The 24,620-nt window shown below is 48.1% G+C and overlaps 1 protein-coding gene across 1 annotated transcript in view; it reads right to left on the reverse strand.

Annotated features, from left to right (window-relative positions):
- adgrb2 (adhesion G protein-coupled receptor B2) overlaps positions 1 to 23,081 on the reverse strand; it is a 79,122-nt gene extending 56,041 nt beyond the window's left edge. Inside the window, exons 1-11 of the mRNA XM_088931768.1 lie at positions 22,923 to 23,081; positions 21,032 to 21,193; positions 20,452 to 20,553; positions 19,896 to 20,002; positions 18,134 to 18,328; positions 15,680 to 15,748; positions 13,216 to 13,324; positions 12,831 to 12,977; positions 9,295 to 9,370; positions 5,746 to 5,848; positions 541 to 584 (exon numbers count right to left, since the gene is read on the reverse strand). Coding sequence (XP_088787894.1) covers positions 541 to 584; positions 5,746 to 5,848; positions 9,295 to 9,370; positions 12,831 to 12,977; positions 13,216 to 13,324; positions 15,680 to 15,748; positions 18,134 to 18,328; positions 19,896 to 20,002; positions 20,452 to 20,542 — 941 coding nt within the window. The 5' untranslated portion in view covers positions 20,543 to 20,553; positions 21,032 to 21,193; positions 22,923 to 23,081. The remainder of the gene's footprint in view (positions 1 to 540; positions 585 to 5,745; positions 5,849 to 9,294; positions 9,371 to 12,830; positions 12,978 to 13,215; positions 13,325 to 15,679; positions 15,749 to 18,133; positions 18,329 to 19,895; positions 20,003 to 20,451; positions 20,554 to 21,031; positions 21,194 to 22,922) is intronic.
- Positions 23,082 to 24,620: the final 1,539 nt, after the last annotated feature.

The raw sequence follows: 24,620 nt of genomic DNA on the forward strand, positions 1-24,620 counted from the left end.
TCCAGTGCCTGTGAGTCTTTGAGTGCGGCACCCTCTCCCCCTCTGCGAGAGCCTGGGTGACCCCCTGTTCCTCCCTTATACACAGAACACTGGAGTCTGCATGTAGCCTGAGCCCTACTGTATTCCACAGCGCCCCCTGTAGCCAGGCCAGCACAAACACTCACTTAACCAGTGACAACGAATGAGATGCCCTTACATGGACAGCCTGCTCTACTCATGCACGCCCAAAAAACAGTAATAAAAACTCTGACTCTTCTCCACACTCTAAACTCTCAAACAACGAGTACAGCAGAGTTCTCCTTCTCCAGATCTACAGTTTTACATGCTGTGCTCTTCGCAGGCTCAGTGGAGTGGCTAGTGACAGAATGAGGGAATGCAGGGCATGAAGGAAGGCCTTCTGGAGAATAGGCAGAGGTCCAGCTGCTACAGAGGTCTGTGCTGGGGGCAGGACTTTAAACTGGACTGATCTGAGCCTGATAGTACAGCGCTGACCCTCCCCCCCCCCCAGGCACACAGCACACACGCAGCAGAGGGACTTACGGGCTGGAGTCGTCCCACACGACGCACAGCGGCTCAGAGGTGCCCTGTGGGGAAGAGAGAAGACAGTTAACACCAGCAGACCTCGCAGGGGGTCACGGGAGGGGGCGCTGGGAAAGACGACACGGTCCTGTCCTGTTGCAGAAGGGAGCAGACGGGCCTGCGGGTCTGCACGCCCTGTCTGTTACATTTTAAGAGCCTACGAGCAGTTTCAGACTAGAGGAGGCCCGTGCTGGCTTTTTCACTAGCTCATTGATCCAGGTAACTTTGGATTGATTTTCCTCTGAACTACAGACGTCATGCTTGTGAGGCTGTGTGCCATTCCCAGCCCTTCCTGAAGAATCTTACCCCTTCCTCTTTCAGGAGTAACAGCATGCTGTGTGCTCCCCTAAGAGCTTGGGCAGCTATGGACACAGGTAAAAGCAGGCAGGTGTCTGTCAAACATTTGGCCGCCTATAAGAGTTTGTAAGAACTGTTGTTCTCAGCAGATTACGCAGCAAATCAGACCAGACAGTAGGATCACTGCATCCCAACATTTCTGGGAGAAACTACTTGCCCCACTGAGATAAGATCACCTTAAAAAAAAGCACTGAAGAGACATGTTCCTACACCTTTTAACATTCATGCGGCACAGGGTACCAGCTAAAATGTGCTATCTTAATTATTCAGGGATTTTAATTGCTTTTAACATCAAAGTAGATGAATGGGAGATGCTACTGAAATGACAGCTAAGGCATTCTGGAAAGTGACAGGTATTTCTTTTTTATTGTTTGATCCTTAAAACTAGGCCATTAATCAGAGTGGTGGGGATGAGGGATGGCACCCTTGCCGAGCGGAAGGACAATGCGGCAGTAGCTTTTACGGCCTCGGCAGCCGCTTAGCATAACGGTCTCATTTTTTCGCAGGGCGAGACGCGCAGGCTCTCTGTCACTCCGGCTCATCACTGTCTTGCATGGACCATCTGCACATGAAGCGGGGTGCTGCTTGAGTACCCCTCTTTCCTACTCTGAAAGTGGGTGCAGAAGCCCGTCAGACAGCTCCAGCCCCACACGCTAAGTGCCAGGACTGTAATCAACGCTCCCTGCTCACACAGGGCTGCCTGTGAACACCAGACTCCCCCTGCTGGTGATGGCACAATCCTCAGTGGGCTTGCTGGGAGAACAACAACTTCCCTATGACTCAACATGTGCTGAGAAATGCTACTGCCTGTTCTAGCACTGGGCCTCCTTGCCTTCTGTAAAGATTTAGAAGCAGGGCAGCTATATACTGAGGGTCAGAATGAGCAGGGTAACTCAAAGTGCATCTTAAGGGAGGCAAGTACAACTGGATGAGTTAATATGGGAACCCTGATTATACTGACTCCCTGTTTGCCACGGTACCCTACTTCCTGTGGGTGTGTCTGTGATGGTGCAGGTGTGTCTGTGATGGTGCAGGTGTGTGTGTGTGTGTGTGGGGGGGGGGGGGGCGTGGCATCTGCATGTGTTTCCTGGAGTGAAATGGGGATGCAGGGGTCCCACAAGAGCCATGAGGGAGGGCCCATGAACACACCAGAGCAATGAGCTGCCTTTCAGTGTCCTGACTATCAGAAACATTCATAAATACTGTCATATCATTTGTTGTACTGGCTTGTCTAGGATTCATTTTCTGTTTTTCCCTCTTGCACATTTGTTTATCCTTGCAACAGGTAGTTAAAAGTTTATCCTTGCAAGTAGTAGTTAAAAGGGTCAACAAAGAAGCCGATAAAGCCGCAGATGACTGTTGCACTGTGTTAAATTGGTTTATTTGATCATCTTATTAAGCTCCACTTGCTGGGATGACAGGGAGATGAGTATTTTATTTGCCTCACTGCGGCGGCTCTATCCCCAGACATGACACAGTGACACAGTGCTTGATTGGGAGGACTTGCAAGATACTTCTGAGCTCAAGCACTGGTGAGCATGAAAGAGCTCCAGTGACAGCCCACGCAGGCAGCGCCGTGTCTGCATCTCACTGGGTATCAGGGTCCTTTCCCCTCGGACACAGCCCTTCCTCTTCCTGTGTGCGAGCTGTGCTTCCACAGCTGGGCTGTGCTGCAGGATCTGAACTCGTTACTCCTGCTCTTTATTCCCGAGAAGCATCACCTGCATCGCGTCGGCAGGGGTTTAGCATACTTACGCCAAAATCTTCTGAATTTTAGATGCGTTTGCACGCTTATGTAAGGCTCTCAGACACATCTAATTGCTCTTTGAGGATGTGTTGCGTTTCATTTTACACCCCTTATTTTTGACTTTGACACTTCTAATCACGTTAGAACCTTTGCAAAATGAGTAGGAGAGCTGTACAAAATGCAGCGAGGAGCAGAAAAATGGGGGGTGCATTAAAATTAGACTTCAGGTTCCTGAAACAGCACAGCCTTGCACCAAAATAGGAACACATCAAAACAGGCTTGCTTAAATGCTTAGCATTAGGCGCTACAGAGTAAATATTTAAGCAGACCCAGCAATACATCAAAATTCAGCTTTCACAAAGGGCAGATCTCTTAACATAGTGGCCATTAAACTGAAATCATAAGCGTATTTGGCTTAAGGGCCAAATGGAATGAAAGAGCTCAAAGGTCAGATCACAAAGGGAAAAAAGGCAATAAAATATAAAAAGGCACAATAGCGTAAACCACCAATCAAACACGCTGAGTGCACCCATCTTCCTTTCTAAATCACGAGATGGGATTAATACAGAAGAGAAGCAACTGATTGCCCTCACATGAACCGCAGATATTCTTCCAGCCTGCACTGGTCAGACCTGTCTTTCATTCCTGGTCTGTTTATGCGCTTATGGTCTGAGGCAGGGGTGTCCACCCCTGGCCCCGGAGAGCCTCACTCCAGCAGGGCACCCTTCAATTTAAAAAGGCCAAGGAGGACACGAGAGGTTTAATCAGTTGAGCAAATGAATTAATTCAGTTAAGTTGGAAATGACCAGATGTAGACCAGAGCTTCGGAGTGCTGGCATTTCAGGTGATCTCTAAACACCTTCGCTGATCAAATCACCTGCTCCAGAGGTCAGAACAACACAGGTCCAATGTGTCGGACTTATTGATTTAAAGCAGAACCAATATGAATTTTGTTGTATCTCACTGTATGCTGCCTATTCTGCCTCTACAACTATACTGCCTGTTTTGGCAGGTTCCTCACAGTTTGTGCTACTGTACATTGTTCACTGCATTACCATGATTTTGACTTCACTTCACTCTGCAGTGCAGCTCTGCTCTGCCTCTATAAGACAAGACTCCTGTGGACAGAGGCTCCCCAGAACAAGAAATGGACACCCCTTGTTTAGAACACAACACTCACAGGCCCTTTGAAAGAGTTTAAATGTAAAAAGGTCCTGACCTACATTATGGCACTCTGGCACCCCGGCCAGGCTGGGCTCTGAAAAGTACACTGAGTATCAGTATTGCATACAGGATCTGTTCCTGTTTTTGGCTTCAATAACCGCCTTTTAATTTTTTAAATTCCATTTGCTCAGTTTTGCACACGTGCTGTTCCCCCAGCCCTGGAGCTCTTGGCACTGAGGTGCGATCGAGGCCTGTGGGTGAGGCAGAGCCCTGCTGGCACTCCACAACCTGAGCCAGCCTGTGTCTGTGGGCACAGAACAAGCTCTGCTCAAGCCCTCGGCACATCTGTCACCACAGCGCTCGCTCAACATCTGGGCTCCTGTGGGCTGCTGAAAGGTCAGCAGCTCCAGCTGGCAGGTTCAGCAGCTGCCAAACCTCCAAACCCCCAAACCCCGACACAGTACACCCCACTGCACTCACAGTGCCAAAACCAAACCAGCAGCACACCCAGCAGTTTTAATTTTTCACGGAGGGTCAAGGAGTGACTCAAAGGACGTTAATGCACAGACTAAGGTACTAATATAAGGCTTTATACCTCACCCTGGCACCCTTCTAAAGTGCCCAAGTTCAGAAGCAGGCCGCTGCATACATACTGAGGTCAACACATATAGTGAATATTAGAGCCAGTCCTCACAGAACTCAATGACCTGCTTTGGAGCCTGCCCAAAGACTCCGTGGAGCAGGGCTAATTTACGAGGTAACTAGAATGGCCAGGGGAGTGGTCTGGATAGTCAAGGCCAAAGACGTCCATCATCTCCTGTCCACAGGGCTTAATCTCGCCTCCCGCCAGAGCCGCACAATGACAGCTGAAGCATTGTGAAATGTAACAGTCCACACACAGAGTGAGTGCTTTCACAGCCTGGCAGCACGCAGACCACGCCTGTGCATCAGGCTGGGATAAAAGATCAGTTTCAGGAAATGTATTTGCACCTGCAGTGGCATTGAATCAAGAACACCACTAGACTTGCAAGCAAGTGTTTCAGACAAATGACATTACTATGCAGTTATTGTACAGACCATGCAAATTACAATCATTTAGGAGGGGGAAAAAAGCTTACTCACTGAATTTCCCATGCATAGCACACAGATTTCTCAATATCTGAAAATTCATGGCGATTCACAAGCACAAGCACAGTGAAATGTGTTAGCAGACTGCAAACCAATTTTTAAATGACTAAGGGGAGCTTGAGGGTGAAAAAGAGAATACGGGTGTCTTCTCTTAACCTTGAACCTTGAGCAAAGTGCTTTACTTTTCTTTGCCCCTTGTTTTCCACCTAAGAAATAAAAACTAGTTATAACTATGGAGTCGATTTCACTGCCCAAGACACCAGCGTTTCCTCTTACACTGTCCTTCACCTTCACAATAAATTGAAATATGAAAAACAGGCAGCTTATCAGAACTGTTTTCCAAATCAACTGAGTCCACCCTTTCAACTTTCAACTTTAATAACCATTGTGGAAATCCACCTTGACACACAATGGTGTATTTGCCACTATGGGCTCTTTGCTTTTACTTTATTCTTCTTTTATTTTCTTTAATTGAAACCTCTCAACTAGTATTTTAAAATCCTAATTTCTGGATCAACGGAACAAGCAAATATCCCCAGACTGAAACTTCTTCGGAAGCTTCTTTTATCTGCAGTTCTGCAGTGGAGAAATGTCAAGAAGAAAGCCTGCTGTTATTTTCAGGGAGTAACCTGCTGAGTTAAAAGGAGGACCATGTGATCTCGACATTGACAGGTGACGGTGATGTCATCACTGAGTCGGCGTGCTGCCTAGACTCCCCACTGAAGCACCACATGCCCCGCCCATGCCCCGCCCACTCCATGCTGACTCACGTTGAGGACAGGCGAGAGTTCCACCACGACCATGGGTTCAGAGAGGCTGGGCAGCGGCCGCACTGTCACCGTCAGGATCTTGGAGCTGATGACCTGGGGGCTCCTGCAAAGACAAGAAAACACCCTTGTGAGAGTTCAGAAAAGATTTACAATCTGAATTTCACACTGGAGAACTACACTGACTTTGTTTTGGCAGTTCGTACTACATTGTTCTCTGTTTTGCCGTGATTTTGACTAAATGTCACTCTGGCTGTTTAAGATTCCTGTGGCAGAGCAGCTGGAGCCCCTTCAGTCTAAGCCTTCACAGGCTGCCGGCTTTTTACAGTATCAACTGCATGGATGAACCAGAAAACATGCTTTAACTGTGCCTCCATCTAAGCAATTGTTCCTGACTTGAAAGACAACAGCCATGGAATATTCAGCACCTGGGGCTGGCTTAAACGTGAGAGCACGCAATTAGTAGAAGCCCGAAATTGTGCTCTTTGGAGACAAAAGCAAATTACGGACTGCCATAATTGCTATCTAGCAAACTATGTCTTACTCAAATTGAAAATAAGTCTTCACCTGGCTTGTAAAATCTCCCTCTCAGTATCAGGGATTAAAAATGACTGAGACAGCTAACAGACACATGCTGTGTACACAGCATCACACCCACAGCAGGTACAGTAGCATATGAACTGGTACCCCTGACCCTGGATCTCAGCTAGACTTTGCCAGCTGTACCTCTCAATGGGAATGTCCTGGACTGTGAAGAACAGGAATCACATAGCCTGTGGGCTGTCTCTCAAGAACTTCACTGCGGGAGATGAAACCCCTGTAGTTTTTATAGGCTCTGCCATCCCGATATCCAGCATTTCTTTTGTGCTGGCCTGTTCACCTAAGGCCTTGTGTCTGGCTTTGCTTTATCTCTACATGCTTTCCCCTGGACTAGCCTGGATTTACAGCACTGCCCCCTGCTCCTACCATGCTGGAGCTCAGGAGCCCTCCAGAAGCTGTCTCCCTCAAACACACATTTCCAGCCCTGAGGTCATTTTTCTTTTCCTCTGGACAGACGTCAACGAGCCCTCGCCAGCGCGAGGAGTGACTCATCGCCGGGTAGTCGATTGTGTTTCCAGCGTGACTAAGTCAGGGGCTGATGAGGCCGTGACAATGGGAAAGAGAAATTCTATAGGGCAGTGCTGGCAAAGACTGACCCAGCAACCTTGGCACTGCTGACAGCACACTGATGTGAAAGCAGCACTGGGGTAAAAAACAGTTTTCTATAAGGAAATAAAAAAATAAAAACACATTTATTTCCAGATGAAGCTTTCCAGGGACTGAGGGATTAGAACGGGCTGAGAGTGAGTTGGCGTTGCATCAGCTCCACCGAAGGTCAGAGTGAGGGCACACGATGCACAGCCTCGCTGGGGGCACCTGGGTTTGTTTAGTTCTTAATTGAAACACAAACAGCAACAGGCAATCAAACGCCCATGAATATGCAAGAACAGGCAGTAATGAGGCGTGTACAAGACAAGTGACCAGAAAAAACAGATTGCGTGCAAAAAGTAATCAAATTTATATATACCTGTATATATATATAAAAAAAATGCTTTGGCTGTTCGCATGCCTGATTACATGGGGCTCACACAGACTTATTCAAATTTGCTTTGATGGCAAGCAGAGGAGAGAAGGAGCCCAGACGCTCCCTTAAGGAGGAGTCCTTACAACATTGACAACATCAGGTTCCTCCAGATGTCAAGGCTCTGCAGCTGGTGCTCTGCAGACTGGAGTCAGAGACTGCGCTGCGGACAGCTGGGACCTCCCAGGGAGCAGGAGCTCAGAGGGATTGCTTTCCCTACACAGGGCAGGACAGGAGAGCAGGTGACGGGCCCTTCTGTGAGCACTGTGCTATTCAGAGCCCAGGAAGGAGTTACTCACTCACAGGTCACGCACTTAGAGAATTAACTATTTCTAGGTCTTAACAATGAGGGGAATGAGCTACTTATAGAGCACTGATGTAAAACTGTCCAGAACTGGAGGCCAAAAAGCAATTAGCCCTGCAGTTAAGGTCAGAGAATCGGAGAATTAACTATTTACAGAATTACACAATGAGTGAAGTGCAATACCAATTCATACTGTAGGCCATCCACCTAAGGGTATAAGCTACTTAAGGATAAAACTGCAAGGAAACAATTATTGATATTCCAGATTAGCTGTTTACAAAAACTCTCTGAGACACAAATGGATTAAATCCCTGATAATCAGGGATTTATGTAGAGTGGCTAAAAACAACAGTCTGTAATTAGAGCCCGACACTATGCAATTATAACTGCTATTCCTATATATTGTTAGTCTATAATCAGAGCGCTTGGCTGTGAGCTGTATCCATTGTGAGACTTCCTGAATTAGCAGAGCCTGTGTTTCCAGCCTTGGCCAGGCGGGTTATTGACTGTCTGCAGCACACGCATCTCCAGGACAAAGCGCTGTTTCCACTGTCTTTAAGTGGAGGAATTCAGGTCGTGAATCTGGTGACTGAAATCCCCTCACATAGCAAATACCTACAATTTGGATATTATCAGTTGATAGTAAGTGGGGGTTCTGTCCCAGCCATTTCCCTTCCCCTGAAATAGAGGTTCAGCTTCAGAGACTAATCTGCCTTCATACAGGTTCCCCTGCTGGAAAGGGCACAGCAAGCCATGGGGTTAAAGAGAGATGGATGCTTCTGAAGAGTTTCTCCGGGGCCAGATCACCTGTGTGTCTGGATCTGGATCAAGCAGGAGTGGGAATGCAGCAAAGAGGGGGAGGGTCAGTCCAGGGGGGTTCAGTGTGACCCCCTCCTCCTCAAGGCTACAGGAGGGGGTGGCTGGCTCAGTCTCTGTGCTGCTCCACACCGGGGATAAACCACAGAAAGCAACTGCACGTTCTCAGTGTAATGATGATAACAGGAGAAGCCGGGAGAGCCAGGGGCTTTATTTGGAAATAAACAGAACAGGATCTTTAAATTAAATTATGCAGTGCTGTCCAGCCTTTATTTTCTGAGGTATTATTGAGCCATATAGCAGACCAAGGCTCTTATTAAGAAATACCACTGAAACAGTAGCTCCACAACAGAATTGCAAGACTTTGGTCAGTGCTTAGTGTCTCATTTGCCACTGACTGATCGTTAGTGGAGCCCTTCTTTAAGTGCTTAACACGCTTGTGAGTGTGACTGACAGTGACCGGAAGGCTCATCAGACACCTGGTGCAATTCTCCGTGTGCACAGCCACAGAGGGGCTCAGGTACAGGGGACTGAGTGGAAATGAGCTGGGGGTCACCCACAGGCAAGTTGAGCTGTTCCTCCTCTCACCTGTCCCAGCCTGACAGGGGCACAAATGAATTCCAATCTTCTATTCATGACCTGAATTTCAACTCCTCATGCAAGGAACAATACCTGTATAGAGCATGCAAACACAGTAAACGGTTCTTTTTACAAAACAGTCTGTCTCAATCCTCCTCTGCTCTCTCCGGTGTCTAGGACAGCAGAGTCACTGGGGACAGGGTACAAGCCAGATGAGTCAGGTGCGTCTTACCTGGGTGGAGGAAGGATGAATCCAAGGGTACGATACAGGACCGCCCCGATCACAAAGTAAGTGGCGTCTTCCGGCTCTGAAAGGCAAGACATCCGAATCAGACTGATGCTGGATCTAAATCACAGCCTGCTCACACTCACTTCCCGCTGAACTGTACAGATTAAGGCACCATGGACTAACTTCAAGCTCAGCAATGATCAGAGGGCATGGGGAGGGCTCTTCACAAGTGGTTAAACTAGACTGGGTATGGTTTGAAAAAAGAAAGGAACGCTGTCGCCACACAAAGAGTGGGAATTGACTGGAACAGGCTGCAAAGCAATGTTACTGCAGTTGCAGTTCGAGGATTGATGAGCGACTGGAATGAAACAGGCTGAATGGCCTCCTCTGAGCTGTAGACTTGATTCATTTTAGACGTGCTTCCATACAGAGCAGAGTCAGGGAAGCCGTTTGGTTTTATCTCCTTCTGCTGGCATACCTTTACAAAATGATGCAGTTTGCTATCTTTTAAGACTTGCCGTATTTTTGTTACACCTCTGACAATGCTGCTGTGTGAACAAACTGCCTGCTCATTAAACTCCACACTCCCAACTCATGTTTTCTCAGCGAGGTTTAAATGCCATCAAAGTCCTTAAGAGAACAAATGCAATCAAGGCGCCTCACTAATTAAAACTAATTAAGAGCAGGGAAAAACAGGACCAAGGGACACATTGGAAAATAAAGAGAACAAAGACACATGACACAACAGAAATACAAGACAGGCTTTAGTACATGGGGAGGTGGAAATGGCTCAGGGAGCTTCTTCCCAAGCGCAGCAGTGATTTCATGTGTGCGAGGAAGTATTGCATTCATCAGCATTAAGTCCGGTTACCCTTGCACCTCAGGATTCCTCAGCAAAGTTACAGTCACCCTGACCATGACCGGAATCCGTGGCCATGGTGCCTTCACTGCCATCACCAGCAACAAAACCCTTTAATTTCTAAACACATTGGTAAGAGGGCATTTTCATTTCAGAGAGAGAGCCGGTCAGAGATGCCAAGGCTTTCATTTTGCTTCACGGTGTGTGTGACAGATTGCTAATAGGAGTTGTTTGCTGAGCTGGCTGGATTTGCAGGAAGCTGCATCGATACAGTGGGCTTTTTTTTCTTGTGATTTCTGTGCTAAATCGCAGTAGATGAGTGTTCTGAGAACATGATGAAAGAATAAGATTGAAGCAGTTAGTGATATACAGTACATGTCAAAGGTGGAATCAACAATTAAGACTGCACCCACATTCTTTTTAATATCAACTTTAGATTGCTAAAGCAAATCATTTGCTCATTGGCACATGCTCTTTCCTGATTCTGGCTTCAGGCGCCAGTCCCCTGTCTGGCACCTCTCAGCAGGTTGTCTTGCAGGAGCCAGACAGGCAGCCCAGCCCAGCTCACAGAGAGCCCAGCCGACGTGACAGAAGCTGCTCTGCAGACGGAGCAGCTTCAGCAGAAGTCAGAGACGGCAGCAGTGACAGGAATGGAAAGGCAGAGCCTGGTCCTGCTTTGTCTTTCTCTCTGCTCTCCCTCAGTCTCTCTCTCTCAGCTCTGTCCCCTCCGGACGTTTGAAGCTCAGCTGTCAGAGCCTCTATCAAACAGGCCTTTGCAGGGCGACTGGAAAAATCAATAGAGCTTTCAGAGCTCGGAAAGTTAGACCAGCATTTGACTACAAATCGAAATTAAAACTGAGCAGAAGGCCAGAATTTGCTGTCTTGAAATGAGACGGGATCGGGCTCGAAACAATTGTGACTGGTGAGTGGGATGTTTCAAGACCTTCCCCCTTCCTGAAATCGTGAACTGTGCATTCGAGAAAAGTCAATCAAATCTGTGTCTGAAAACGTGCTGCATTAAGGGCTGCTCAGCGTAACAAAATAGTAATTCAGTCTGCTTCTGCTCCTTAAAGTTAATTAGTAAATGATGGAGATTGCCTGTAGTTTTTTTAGGAGCAGCAGAGTGGGTGACATGTTTAATTAATTCTCTAACCTTAGAAAAACCAAGTGCTTAGAGCTAGATCCCCAGAGGTTTCCCTGTCCTCTCCAGAGCCAGGGGTTTTCCATAATTTCCATACTGGTCCATGGATAGAAATGTACATTCTTTTTGTTCCTGTTTCACTATGCTTTCTTTCGGCACTTACTGAAAAAAGTGAATAAAACCTTTCCGATATTGTGCTATATTTCAAGCGGTCATTTTTGAGGCCAATTCAATTTACTGCCTTGCTTCCCCTCCGCCGGTGCACCAGGATAGCGAGATTTATTGCGCAAGGATTTACCTATATAGCAAGACACTCAGAAACTATAGGGACATCTAATGTATTGTCCCACCGTGTCCCCATTTCAGAAGGCAGTGCCGTGTGTTTTATCAAGCCTCGGGGAATGAAGGGATGTGGCACTCAAGACAAATCCAGCTGCTTCCGTCTTTCAGCTACGCAGCGAAGAAAGGTCAGAACGGGATGTCAGCTCTCACTTTGCGGGCAGTGCTTTTCTTCCGTAAGCAGTGATTATTTTCTTTCAGCTCAGTGGCGAGTGCATTAAGTTGGAATAAGAAGGATTGGTAATGTCCTGAGTGCTGGCTAAGGCCTGCCCAACGTACAGCAGGATTAAATGACCCATGTTCTGCTTCGGGGGTGGCTAGCCTGGCCACTGGGGAGGAAATACAGTGCTGCAGAAATAAATTGGGTCGGAATGGGCCTATTGAAAGGAATTCATCTTCTATAGGTTGTTTTAGCTGCTAACCCCTCTCCTCCGGTGAGCTGGATAAACAGATCTTTTAGCAAAAATGCATATATACAGTATATGTCCTTTCCACTCTTCCATCCATCCCCTGCCTCTCCAAATCTAATCTTGCTCGATTGGCTGAGCTTTCATGAAAGACAAATGCGCGACGCTGTATCGCGGATGCTTAGGCAGTGGAAACGAAGCTCAGCATGAGCCTGCTGGGCCAGAGGCATGGTTATTGGAAAGCTTGGCAGCAGTGGTGCTAGCAACAGGATGGCTGGGTGACCTGAAGGCAAGGTGTTAATCGAAAGTGAAAACCGCATGATGGATGTGCTGTCTGATGTGAACATTCTTCAACAGGCTTCTAGGCAAATGTATAACAGCCAACAGACAACATAAGACCAGATCAATAACATGCATTTCAATAGATCCCAACTCATTTACAATTCACAAGAACCGAGTCACAGCCGTTTCGTCTCCCACTGCATAATCGTATATCTTTCACCTGCCTCTCTGTCTTTACTTCTTTGTTCATCTTTAATGAATGATAGGATATATAGCCGTTCGCCTTATATCACAATTGTTAACACTAGTGTGGGTTTATTTATTCATCAAGGTCTTTCATTCAGGTCAAACATATCTGAAGAAATTCAAGTAGTTTATTTTATTGGATGTTTTTTTAGTTGGCTGTGTCTGGGGGTATCTTGCAGCCCTGAAAGTCTGTTTAGGACGACGTGCAGCCCTTCACCCAGTTCAGACTGCAGTCCGATATTTCCCCAAGCGTACAGTAGCTCACCTTCGGAAGAGATCGTGAAGACCTCCTTGGGAATGAAGAGCTTGTCCTCGGAGTTCCGGGCCCAGTCCTTCATCCCGCGCCGGCCCTTCATGGGGAAGTTGATATCGCTGGAGACAGCGGACACGGGCTCGCGCTGGATAGTGACCACTGCACGGGAGGAAGAGGCACAGACAAGCTTGAAAAACAGACTGACTACGGAGAGGAAGTAGGAAAGTGACAGAGGTGCCTGACATGGCCTCTTCCCTCAGAGGGCTGTTCTCACTCAGAATGGAGTGGGGCTGGCTGCTCAGACGCCAGACGGACGCAGCTCCGTTGTTATAGGCAGTAACGTGAACCGGATTCGATGTGTGGACTCAAGCCAGTGGAGCCGACTGGAAAAACTCACTCAGGTTATCTGTGACAAACAGGGAGCTCTGGAATGCCTTCTGTGCTTCCCCTATGAGGTGGATGAAATCTTCCACAACGCGCATGAGGTGCACAGAGCCGGGAGAGGCCTGGAGAAACAGAGGAGAGAGAGACAAGATGAACGAACGAAGGAGAAAGGGAACAGCACTGACGCAGTCACTGTCAGAGCTCTATGTCCTACATCTACAGCCAGGCTGAGCAGGGTCCAGCACACTAAGTCTCTTTAAATCACCCTCTGCTTTACACTTGGAAGAGGGGTCACACTGGTTCAGATCAGTGAATAATTAGTTCATTTAAGTGATCAGGAGCTTAGCTGAAATGAAACCGCTGGATTTGATTTTGTTTCTGTGGTCAGTGCAGCTGTAGTGCAGGACAGACTTGAACTTCACAGGCTGCCTTAACTCAAAGTGACATTGTAAGAATTAGCAGGATTACATTCAGATACAACTAGCACACTGGGCAAATTTAGCACGTCTATACTGTGGTTGAATAATTAAATCCACATATGGAACAATGATAAAAAAAACCATGAGATTCCTAGGCACTGGAGATGAGCGTGACTAATTTAGAACATCTTTAAAAAAAGTTTCTATATCTCAGCAGGTGCTGCTGCTCTGCTTAATTGTGCAGGTGTTTCTTAGTAGTTGCTAGTAGGGCTTGTTCGGTACGCTTGTTTAAACCCAGATCAGTGAGCTGAGAGGAGAGTAACAGCAGCAGCAAACAGGCACAGGACACATGTAAGGTAAATTAAAACGATTGTTATCACCATCATTAGAATGATAGCTCAGACACCAGAGGAAGTCAGGTGTCCCATCAAACAACATGGCGACAACCTGCAGCTTTCCTAATGCAAGTGGCGTTACCATGAATGTCTCTCAAAAGAATAATAATGACAATAACCACTTGGCAGAGACCAAGTGGTGAACTATGGCTTGACCAGCAACCTCTGCACAGTCCTGGACAACAGAACCTGGCTTCTTTCAGCCCGGCTGCTCCTGGGACAGTACAGGGACTGGCCGGATCAGGGCCTGGGGGCTTCAAACAGGACACCCCCTGGTGACAAGCCATGGAGCCTCCTCGGCCGGAATGGTGGGAGACAAAGCCAGACGCTGACCTGGCTTATAACCCTTTTGGAGTAAATCAGCAACAGAGAGGGTCAGACGTGGACCCCTGCCTGGCACTGCCTGGGTGTCTGGTTTCCAGCCGCTCGGAAACCGGCTGTGGAGCAGACCCTACCGTGTGAGCGGAGCCCAGCGGCAAGGCGGTGCCCCGCGGGGGACAGAGCAGCGGGGGTTAATCAATCTGTCTGTCGCCAGACCAGCAGCGACCGGGCGCCAGGTCCAGCTGGGATTACAGAAACGCAGAGCATCTCACGGCGTGTGAGGGGAAGGGAGGAATCACATCTGTCATCAGCACCCGTGAACTCGGGGGTCTGTTAGGAGTGAGATGTAGTGTTCTTTCACGTTGATTGCTCTGCAGCTCTCCATCCAGGGCCGGCGGTCTCCTGCCCTCGCAGCGCCCCCCCCGTCTGTCAGCCCTTTACAGATGGGCTGGAGTGCCGAGCTGCCATTGATGACCGATCAGCCCCTGCTGTGATCGATACGTCTCCTGTCCTTTTTATTGCGGGAGCCGCGATCGTAAAGGAATCAGAGGAGCGATTACGGCCAGGGCAGCACTCAGAAGTGTCAGGGAGCAGAATGACCTGCCATTTAGCACACTCTCTCACTCTGTGGCACAATGCGACAGCTACCAGTTTATATAGACGCACTGACAGATAACATGTATGTTGCGGGGGAACTGGGGAGAGGATAGATTAGGAGAGAAGTCATCAGACTGGGCATGTGGGACTGGTGGTAGCCTGGGTCTTTATTTATTCATTTAAAGCTGGGAAATATCCTGGACTTTTCGTATTCCTTCTGTGTGCATAGTGCTTTCATGCACATACCCCCAAATAGTCATCTTAAAGCTGTGGACTTCCAGGAGACACACGGCTATTATACATGTCTAACAGCCCCATCCTGCGATTACAACTGTACACATCCTGGCGGCACTCACGACAGTACACAGCGCCTGAAAATGAGCACTCTGGACAAAGGCACCAAGCAGAAACTGTGGCAGACACACGCAGGCCCCTCTCAGGGATGTCTGAATGCAGACAGCTCATTGCTATACCGTTGAGCATGGAAACACATTGCGGCACAACAGGACAACTCTGCCCTGTTTGGAGGGAGTGCGGGGGAGGAGCCAAGCCCACTGCTTGAAGGCAGGGATCTGCACACATGCACAAAATGAACGTGCAGTGTATTTATGACATTAATTTGCATCTTATCTTAAGGAATAAAACACACTTCTGTAGCATACTACGCAGGAGCCTATCGGCGTGCTTGAGCACAGAACACAAAGACATGCAGACTCACACTGCTGCATCGCACACAGTAGCTCACCTGCTGTGCATCAACCCACTTGTCCTGGTTTTCAATGTCCAACATGTAACTGACTATCTGGAAGAATTTCTGGCGGGCGGACAGAAACAAACAGCAGAGAGAAAGAGAGAAGACACACAAACCTTGTTAATACAAGCGGGAAGTGACATTGGAAAGGTCAAACCTTCTGTTAAGTTTGCAACCCTTTGTGCTAAATCACAGCCTTGAGAGTTATGCCCCAATTGAAGCCTCCCCCCCCCACCATGAAACGAGGCCTGGGGAGGAAATCTTCTCACACCAGCCTCTCTCTACAGCCCAGCCTCTGCTGGGAATCTGCTGAGGATTCTCTCATTCAGATAAAACTTGCAAGATGGGCAAATACTCTGCAGTTTGTGACAAATACCGATGAGTGCAACTGTCCTGTGCCACGGTCATGGGCATGGTCTGTATCGCAACCTTCCACTGATCTGCCTTGTTGCGCACTGTCTCGTTCTTGGCTGAGTTCGAGTCCTGCTTTTCATTGTTCAGAAGCAGACAGGTAGACAACTGTATCCCCTAAAGAGCCTCGTCTGATACGGACACTATAAGTAGCTCAGCTCTGCTCATGAGTGTGATAATCCTGAACCAGAAACAGATTCTCTGCTTTGGAGGTTCTCCTGCAGCTCCCCGTCCTGTGGTGATCAGAGAGCCTGGGACAGCATAGAGCACTTAAGGAGAATCCCAGACTCCGCACACGGGAAAATTAGAAGGAAGGAGAGCAGAGTGCCTGCTGGGACTGCAATTCACACTTAACGTATCCTAAAATCGGGACATGCAGGCTGAGCTCCCAGCAGAGACGTTACTACGATTAGTGACGTACCCCATTACTCTCACTTATGGAACAGCCCTTTCCAAGGAATGAGAGGTGATAAAGAAAGCCTTTTAAATGCCCGCCAGGGAGCAACACAGGGAAGAAATTCAGACAGCCGGAGTTCCACTTCTGTTGTGATTCTGTTATATGGTAGTTTTTTAATGAACTCTCAACACACAGAAAGTGTCCCTGCAGCTGCTCTTGTCTGTACGTTCCTTGAAGGCGACTCCAGAGGTGTCAATGTCTCCTGGAGGTTTCAGGACATGTTCAGAGGGGGAACATCACAACGTAGCCAGGATTTTATATTTGGGGTGTCAGGGACGTCTATGGGGGTGGCAATTTTAATTGAGATAATCTGCCTTCTGTAATAGGATGTCGTGTTATAAAGTGCACTGCTATTTCCTTCTGCAGCAGTTACACTGCTCACCCTGGTTTCACCCCCAGACGAGCAGAGCAGGTTTTCTCAGAGCTTGTATTCGCACCAGACACGACTCTGAAGAGCCTTCTGCACAAGGACAGAAGCTTATACCCCTTTATTTCTCACTGGGCTTTGTCATATTTTGAGATCTTCTTAAAGAGCTTTTTAAATGAAGTACAATAAAAGCTCATAATTCTGAATACACCGTGATGTCTTGGTGACAGTTTCTGTGTGTTTGATCTACAACGATCTGCCACATATTTGCTGACACCGGCCCTTTAAAAAACATTCAAGATGCATTGTGATTGTTTCCTACATTAACAATTTCTTTTCCTGGTTAATTTAAGACAATGTGGAGTTTAAGGTTATGCCTAAAACGGGGAGGCAAAGCCATATACAGTGTAGCAGTGGCCACTGCCACCCCATGCCCCCCTCTGACTACACCCCTGATGGTAACACTTTTCAGCATCCCTTAAGATTGCCACTGCTTCCTCTAGCACAATGATTTAGTTTTGGCCAAACTCCCACTGCTCTTTGCCATACTTTGGATTTTCAGATACTTAAGCAGAAGTTGCATTAGTCTGCTCTAATCATCATAATTGAATACTAAAGGTCTACTGAAATTTCAGCCTTTTTTCTTTAAGCTGCCAGGTGATCCTGCTAGATGTGTGTGTTGTAGCACAAGAAAAGCTCTTTCAGCCTGCTGGCTGTGCAGAGGGGAATGGGTGATGTTCCTGACGAGGAGCACCTGACAACGAGTCAATTAGACCTGACTGGGAGGTGTGATGGATCAGCAGCTACAGCACTTCACACCAGCTGCTCCAGCGCAGTTTACCTCCAGTCGCTGATTGTGATCAATGTGAATTAAAGATGCTACATAAAAACATTTTGGCTTCTTCTCAACCACACTGAGCTGTATTAATAACAGTCAGAGTGTTATAATATAGAAAAGACCAGTGGAAGCTTTGAGCAAATCGTGGATCGAGTTCAAGATGTTTATTGACTTATTCTAGTGTACAATACAGTAACCCCTGATAGACAAAGGCAGTGCTTTTCAAATTTTGCTTCTTAATCCCACTTCTATCCCATGCGGAGTTTCGGAGGAGAGGGTCCAGAATGTGGATTAAGGCTTGGAAGGATGGTAGCAGGAAGCCCACCCTGCCCCCCAGCCCCAGCCCCATGACGGCGGCCCTCCGTGTCTCCTCACCTGCACGTCGTCAGGAGCTGGAATGTAGGTTGCTCGTTTGAAGGTGTCTGTCACATTTCGGAGAATCTCCACGGAGAATAACAGGTCACCGCTGTAATAGCTTTTCCGGGACATTAACTCTAGGAGACTCCTCACGATCTGAGACATGCCCTCTCCTGCCAGGATCCTCTGACCCTTCGCAAGATGCTCTCGAAGCTGAGGGAGACGTGGGAAGAAGAAACCCAGGTTAAAACCCGAGGCCGGGACTGGCACAGCGCCACGCTGAGTGGGCTCCTTCGCCACTCGGGAGCCCCTCTGGGCGGTAGACTCTGTGGGTGCCCAGTGATACAGCTGCAGGAACGACCACAGAGCCTTACAGCTAATCCACACTGCCCCCTGCTGGAACACCACAGCATGCCTGTTACAGAGGCCGGCTGCCCAGTCTTTCAGGAACATTCCCAAGGATTTCCTTCTGCTCTCCTGGAAGTCTGACTGAAACTGTGAGATTCTGAAATTTCGCAACCAACAAACTTTTTGTCTGATTATTTAGGCTGCAGTCACCAGTGCATCAAAGGAATACCACACGTTTTCACTTTCCGGATCTTTCTTAGTAAAATACTAGTGATCCGGCAATTTCACCCTCTCTGTCATTCCCTTCCCTTGTTTTGTTTTTTATTGAATTCAACCTGCAATTCAATCAACTTGAAACCTCCAATCCTTCACCTCCTTCTCCACGTGTCTGCATTCCTGCTGGATTGATTATTTGATTGGGCTGGGCTTTCCGCTGAAAAACGTTAGCAAAGGCCTAGAATTACATGTTGATTTTCAATGCCAGCACAAGTCTCTATCTTTTACATTAAAAAACAGAAGCATTGTACTTAAGTGAGGTGGAGAGGAGATGTCAGCAGCATTCCCTGTCATTCTTAATACAATAAACTTCTATTTCACAGATGAAGCCCCAGTGAACCGTCTCCACAGGGGAACTAAAATAACAGGCAATGTAGCATTGCTCATGGGGTAGTGTCACATTTATATAGGCTGTCAGAATTTATAGGGACTGGACTGGAGATGGAATGAAAAAAAATCCCGCAAAAAAAATGCCTTCTACTCAGAAGAGCTAAATGAAAATTTCACATTTCAATTGGGAAGCTGTCAGGCTTCTGCAAAAAAAAAATCAATCCCAGATTGACATTTTCACACGCAGTGTACGCAGGCTATCGATGCAGCAAGATGATATTACTAATCTTTTCTGTGCATCATTAGAAAACCCACATTTCTGGCCAGGCCGGACTGAATAACTCATTCACAGTATCACAATGTAAATCCACAAAGTCTATCATTTCTAATTAAAGGTGTCAGCTGGGAGTTTGGACATTAACAACAGCTTAAGCAGCAATGGCTGCTGTTTTTGCAATTCTCTCCCCTGCTTATACTGGCAGGTACTGTATGAGTTTACTGAAGTTGCACACCCTTCCTTCTGCTCCAGCTCCCAGTACAGAGAGACAAGGAGCTCAGCAGGAGTACAGCCACTGGCCTTTTCGACAGCACGAGAAGACACCACCAGTGTGCTTTGAACCACTCCTTGGATACAACTGGCCTCTGTATCTGACGCGTGAGTACACACCATACATCACTCCTCCAGAGGGCAGGGCCATGAATTAGGTGCTGTAAATATTGAACACAAGGTAAAAGGAAACACTTGTTTTGGACAACAGGAGCGGTGCTCTGTGGCTCTGGGAAAGAGAGGGGGACAGGAGAGAGCAAGAGGCAAATGTGCACCTACTGATATATGTAAATTTTTGTACTCGAGTGAGATGCATCGGGCGAAGCTCGGAGGACCCCAGTAAGCAACTCCATTAGTGTCCAGCAAACATTGACGACTAGCAGACCCTGCGGAGACAGAAGGAGGACAGGCTGTCAGTCACAGCGCTGGAAGGGCAGGGAGAAGACTTACTGTACGAAGGTGTTGAAGAAAGACATAAGATGAGAGTAACAAAAAAAGAGACCACCTGCTAGCAGCAGAACCGGCTTGAAGAGACTGGTCATGCAGAGCTACTGTACACTTGTCTTCTGTGCTGCTGTGCTATAATTTCTAGTGGGCCTTACTGAGCTAATCACCTCTCCACATCAGGAGGCACAGTGTCAATCGGGAACCTTCACCCTCTGCAGGGTGTAACCAAACACCCTGACGAGCACGTAAAGAGAAATCCTGCACAGTGGGGGGAAATCATGGAGCTGGGAAGAGACACAACCCAGGACATTCAAGTGAGTTTAGGAGGGAACAGGAATCTGTGTTTGTGGAGCAGGTCATGGAAAAATAAGAACAAAGCATTACTTACCAGTTGCGTTTGATGGACACTTGTTGTAAACAGTTTCTCCAGCAGCAGTTCTCTTCCAGGTCATGGACACAAGGTATTCATTCCTGCACATCTCGTGGGCAGCTGGGGGATACAGGCGGACCAGCATTAGAGGGTTCACACACTGCTGCTGGGCTGTAAATACCCCCCATCGCACAACAACCACAGGTCCACATCACTGTGGCCCTGCCCTGTTCTCTGGGACTGGGTACAGTGCTCTTACCAGCCACCTGCGGAATGGACACAGTGCTCTGACTGGCCCTCCCAGAACAGCGCACAGTACTCTGACCAGCCCCCTGAGGGCTGGGTACAGTACTCTGACCAGCCCCCTGAGGGCTGGGTACAGTACTCTGACCGGCCCCCTGAGGGCTGGGTACAGTACTCTGGCTGGCCCCCTGAGGGCTGGGTACAGTACTCTGACCAGCCCCTGAGGGCTGGGTACAGTACTCTGACCAGAAGGAGTGAGGGCGGGGCATGGAGGGAGTTGGGGCGGGGCACAGAGATACTGTAGTGAGGGTAGGACAGGGAAAGAGGGACACAGAGATAGACAGGCTCACCACACCTGGGCATTTCTTCTCGTTGCAGGGCCGTGACTCCTCCCCTGAACCATCACAGGGATAGCCCTGCTCCCCTGTGCCCTGACACGTCCTGAACCGCTGCTGAAAGCCTGAGTCACATGTCTTGGAGCACAAGCCCCAGTGGCTCCACGCACCCCACTTCCCGTCTGCTGCCAGAGAGGGAGGGAGAGAACCAGGGGAAGGGCACAAAGCAAGAGATGCATGGAGGATGAGAGATGCTTTTCAAAATATACTGATAAATTGTTAATGTCTCAGAAGCCATTAATGGTGTATTAATGACTGCTTTTGACTTTGTTCATTTTTAATGGGAAGCTATTTACGAACACTGCAGCCGGGAGTTGCAAAGCCTTTTCCAGATATTTGCACCACTCTTAACATTCCAAAAGAAGGAAAACACTATTCATATATTTTTAAAAAATCACTTTCATGACTTGATTTAATGAGTTTTAACAGTTGAAAGCACTGGGTTTATGTTCATTCCTCCTCAAAAACAGTTTTTGAAACAATGCTTTATTCATAAGCCCGGGCACGGCACAGCATTCATAGATGAAGAACTTTCACACAGCCCCTTCAACACATCAGGCATCCATGCACAAGCCCTTGGGGAAATATGTGTGAAAACACATGAATGAAATGCCAACAAAGGTTTCAACACTTTTCCTCTTTCATATTGTGTTTTAAGGAATCAACAACTGTACCACTCTTAATACTGCACCAAGAGAATGAGGCTCTGCAGACATGCTCCTCCGACCGGCCCACCTGAAATGCCCAACCCTCAGAGCCCTCCGAGCTCCATGGCACCGGGCAGGAGTGTTAATGCTGACTGGAGGAACAGTGTGTCCCTCACTTATGTCACTGTAGGCTTGGCTGATGAAAGACTGGCTGATCCTGACCTACTGATTGAAACAGGTTGGGGATTCCCAGTTGCACTCGGCTGACGACTTGGCCAAGAACACACAAACTCGGCACATCTAGCCCATTTCAGCTCATTGATCCGAGAGTCTCACCCAGCTCTTTCTTGATAGAAGCCCAGGTATCGGCTTCAAGAACATGGCTGGGTAGCTTGTCCCTCCTGTACCCAGTTTGAAATGCACTTACCTCTAGTTTCCACTTGTGTTCCCTGGTGTGTGTTTGAAGACATCTTCAGTAAATGCAATCGTTTTATAATTGACTGTACTGTTCTTTCACTGCGGAAAGAGTATCTCTGTTCCATGTACTTTGTGCAGTAGTGAGATTATTTTAATTGAATGCATTACTTTGCACAAAATTGGAGTCTTTACTAGAAGCAAAGTAACCCATTAGAATAGACTGACTCTAAAGGCATGCCCGACTTGTAGTTAAATAAGAAGACACAGCTCTTGTCAATGGGTCTGTATTTGCTATTTTGCCCAGGGTTCAGATATAGGCACGGATCCCGAAAAGCATCTGAAATGTGAAATGACAGGAAATTCTCACGGCCCTCTCCTTGTCATTATGCAACGTGCGCTTAGTAACTCTTATCCACGCCTGCACCGCAGGGAAACTGATGAAGCTGATCACCACAGGGAAACTGATGAACAAAAGATAATGCAGGGGAACATCTTCACTCCAGATTCAACATGAACGATAAAGACGTGCGCACACAGACACACACACCCTGCCTCCTACTGCTGCTTCTCTCATTCTCTCCGCTACCCCAATGCCACTGCCCGAACCCCAGTATGGACCGCACCGCATTCTGCACAGCCCGCACATCTTGTAGCTGCAGAGCCCCACACATGTGGGCGTCACTAGTCTAACCTGTGGTGGGCTGGGGTGGAACTACAAAGCTCCGCCCCAGGAAAGCCTCTTCGTGGGCAGGGTCCCGCAGTGCCCGCAGCTGGCGGGCGTACGTACCTGCGCAGTCCGCTCTGGAGCACGCCCGCGTCTCCGTGTGGGGCCCCTTGCACTCCGCCCAGCCGTGGACGGAGACGCTGCACCTCCGCGTGCGCTGCTGCGTGCCCCTGGAGCACGTGACAGAGCAGTGGCCCCAGGGCCCCCACTCCAGCCACTGCCCCTCCACTGCCAACACACAAGAACACACACGGAGCACACGCCCGCTGTTAGTGCCCGCCCGGGCTGTGCTAACGCAGCGCCGTGCCACCACAAGCCCCCCTCCTCGCATGGGGGGTCCCGCTGTGGCCCCAGTCCTGATGCAGCAGGACCCAGGGGCCCCTCTGCTCTCTCTTTCACCCCCTGCCTTGAAAGAGCAGAAGAGTCGAGTCTCACCCTGAGGAAGACAAGCCTGCCCTCTTCTTGCAGGAGAACTTCTGAAATAGTTTTTCGGGGAATACTTTTCTGGGGAATTTATGGGCTTAATGGACGCACTGATATTTCCACATAAGCTATGGATATATAGCAAACCCAGGGTGAGCTTTAACCCATGACCCCCTCACAGACAGCTGCTGTGTGTGAGCACGGGGTGCCCTGGGGCCACAGGAGTCACACATGGCAGCAGCAGACAGAAAGGCGCAGTGTCCAGGAATAATGGACGCTGGAAAGGTTACAGCGCAGCCCCTGACAGTTTCACTAAGCTAAGAGAGCAAGGCTACGGCAACATTTAGTAAATCAGTCTGCCAATAGCTTGAATTTATTTCCCTTTCTGGACCAGCTATGATGCTGTGGGCTTGCTGTGAGTAAGGAGATGCGGTTCCCTAAGTCAGGGCTTTAGTGCTCGGACATGCTTCTCTGGGGAGCTAATCAGGCATGCCTTGTGAACGAGGCTGTACATAGAGTTCTGCCAAGCTCCAGTAACAAGAAAACTGAAATGAATAAAGAGCAGCAAAATGACTGACAATCACTGGTGGTGCTGCTGCTCTGTGGGTACCTGCGCTAAGCTCACAGCTAACTGGTTGAACGTCAAACCATTCTGAAGGATGCAGAGCTGCACTGGTCTGCTTGTGATCATTTAGATTGGTCGAATACTGCAGCCGTCCGTTCCATCTCTCCTACACCCTCACCTCAGTGGCACCTACACCTCAGAGTCTCTTCGAAACCCCAGCAAAAACCACGGCCTTTTTTCGATGGAGACCAGAGACATATGTCTTCTCGTGTTTTAGCTCATTAGTGATGTTACGTTTAGGCTGAAAATTGTCTATAGGCAACAATTCAAAGCAATCACAGAAAGATAACGTGGCTTTGAAGTCTGAGAGGGAAACAAAAAACATCGACCACATCCACCCTAAAGACAACAAACCTTTCAAAATGGCAAAGGAAAAAAGTTAAAATTCTGAACTGAACATACTGTAACGCAATGATTAATTAAGCAACATACAGTAGACCACTCTCATGATGGGAGATCTAACAGATTTCTTTGAGGAGCGGATTGATGCAAGTTATCCTGCTGGAAGATAAATTACAGTGAGAGACACGACAGAATTGCTTAAATAAAAGATACCACAGTGGTTTGAATTCCATAGTAATTGTGTCACAGACACTGGGGTGTGTGTGTGTGTGACAGACACCGGGGTGTGTGTGTGTGACAGACACCGGGGTGTGTGTGTTTGCGACAGACACCGGGGTGTGTGTGTGTGACAGACACCGGGGTGTGTGTTT

Source organism: Atractosteus spatula, chromosome 14 (genome assembly GCF_055471065.1).
Source record: "Atractosteus spatula isolate fAtrSpa1 chromosome 14, fAtrSpa1.hap1, whole genome shotgun sequence".
In the NCBI taxonomy this organism is placed as follows: Eukaryota; Metazoa; Chordata; class Actinopteri; order Semionotiformes; family Lepisosteidae; genus Atractosteus; species Atractosteus spatula.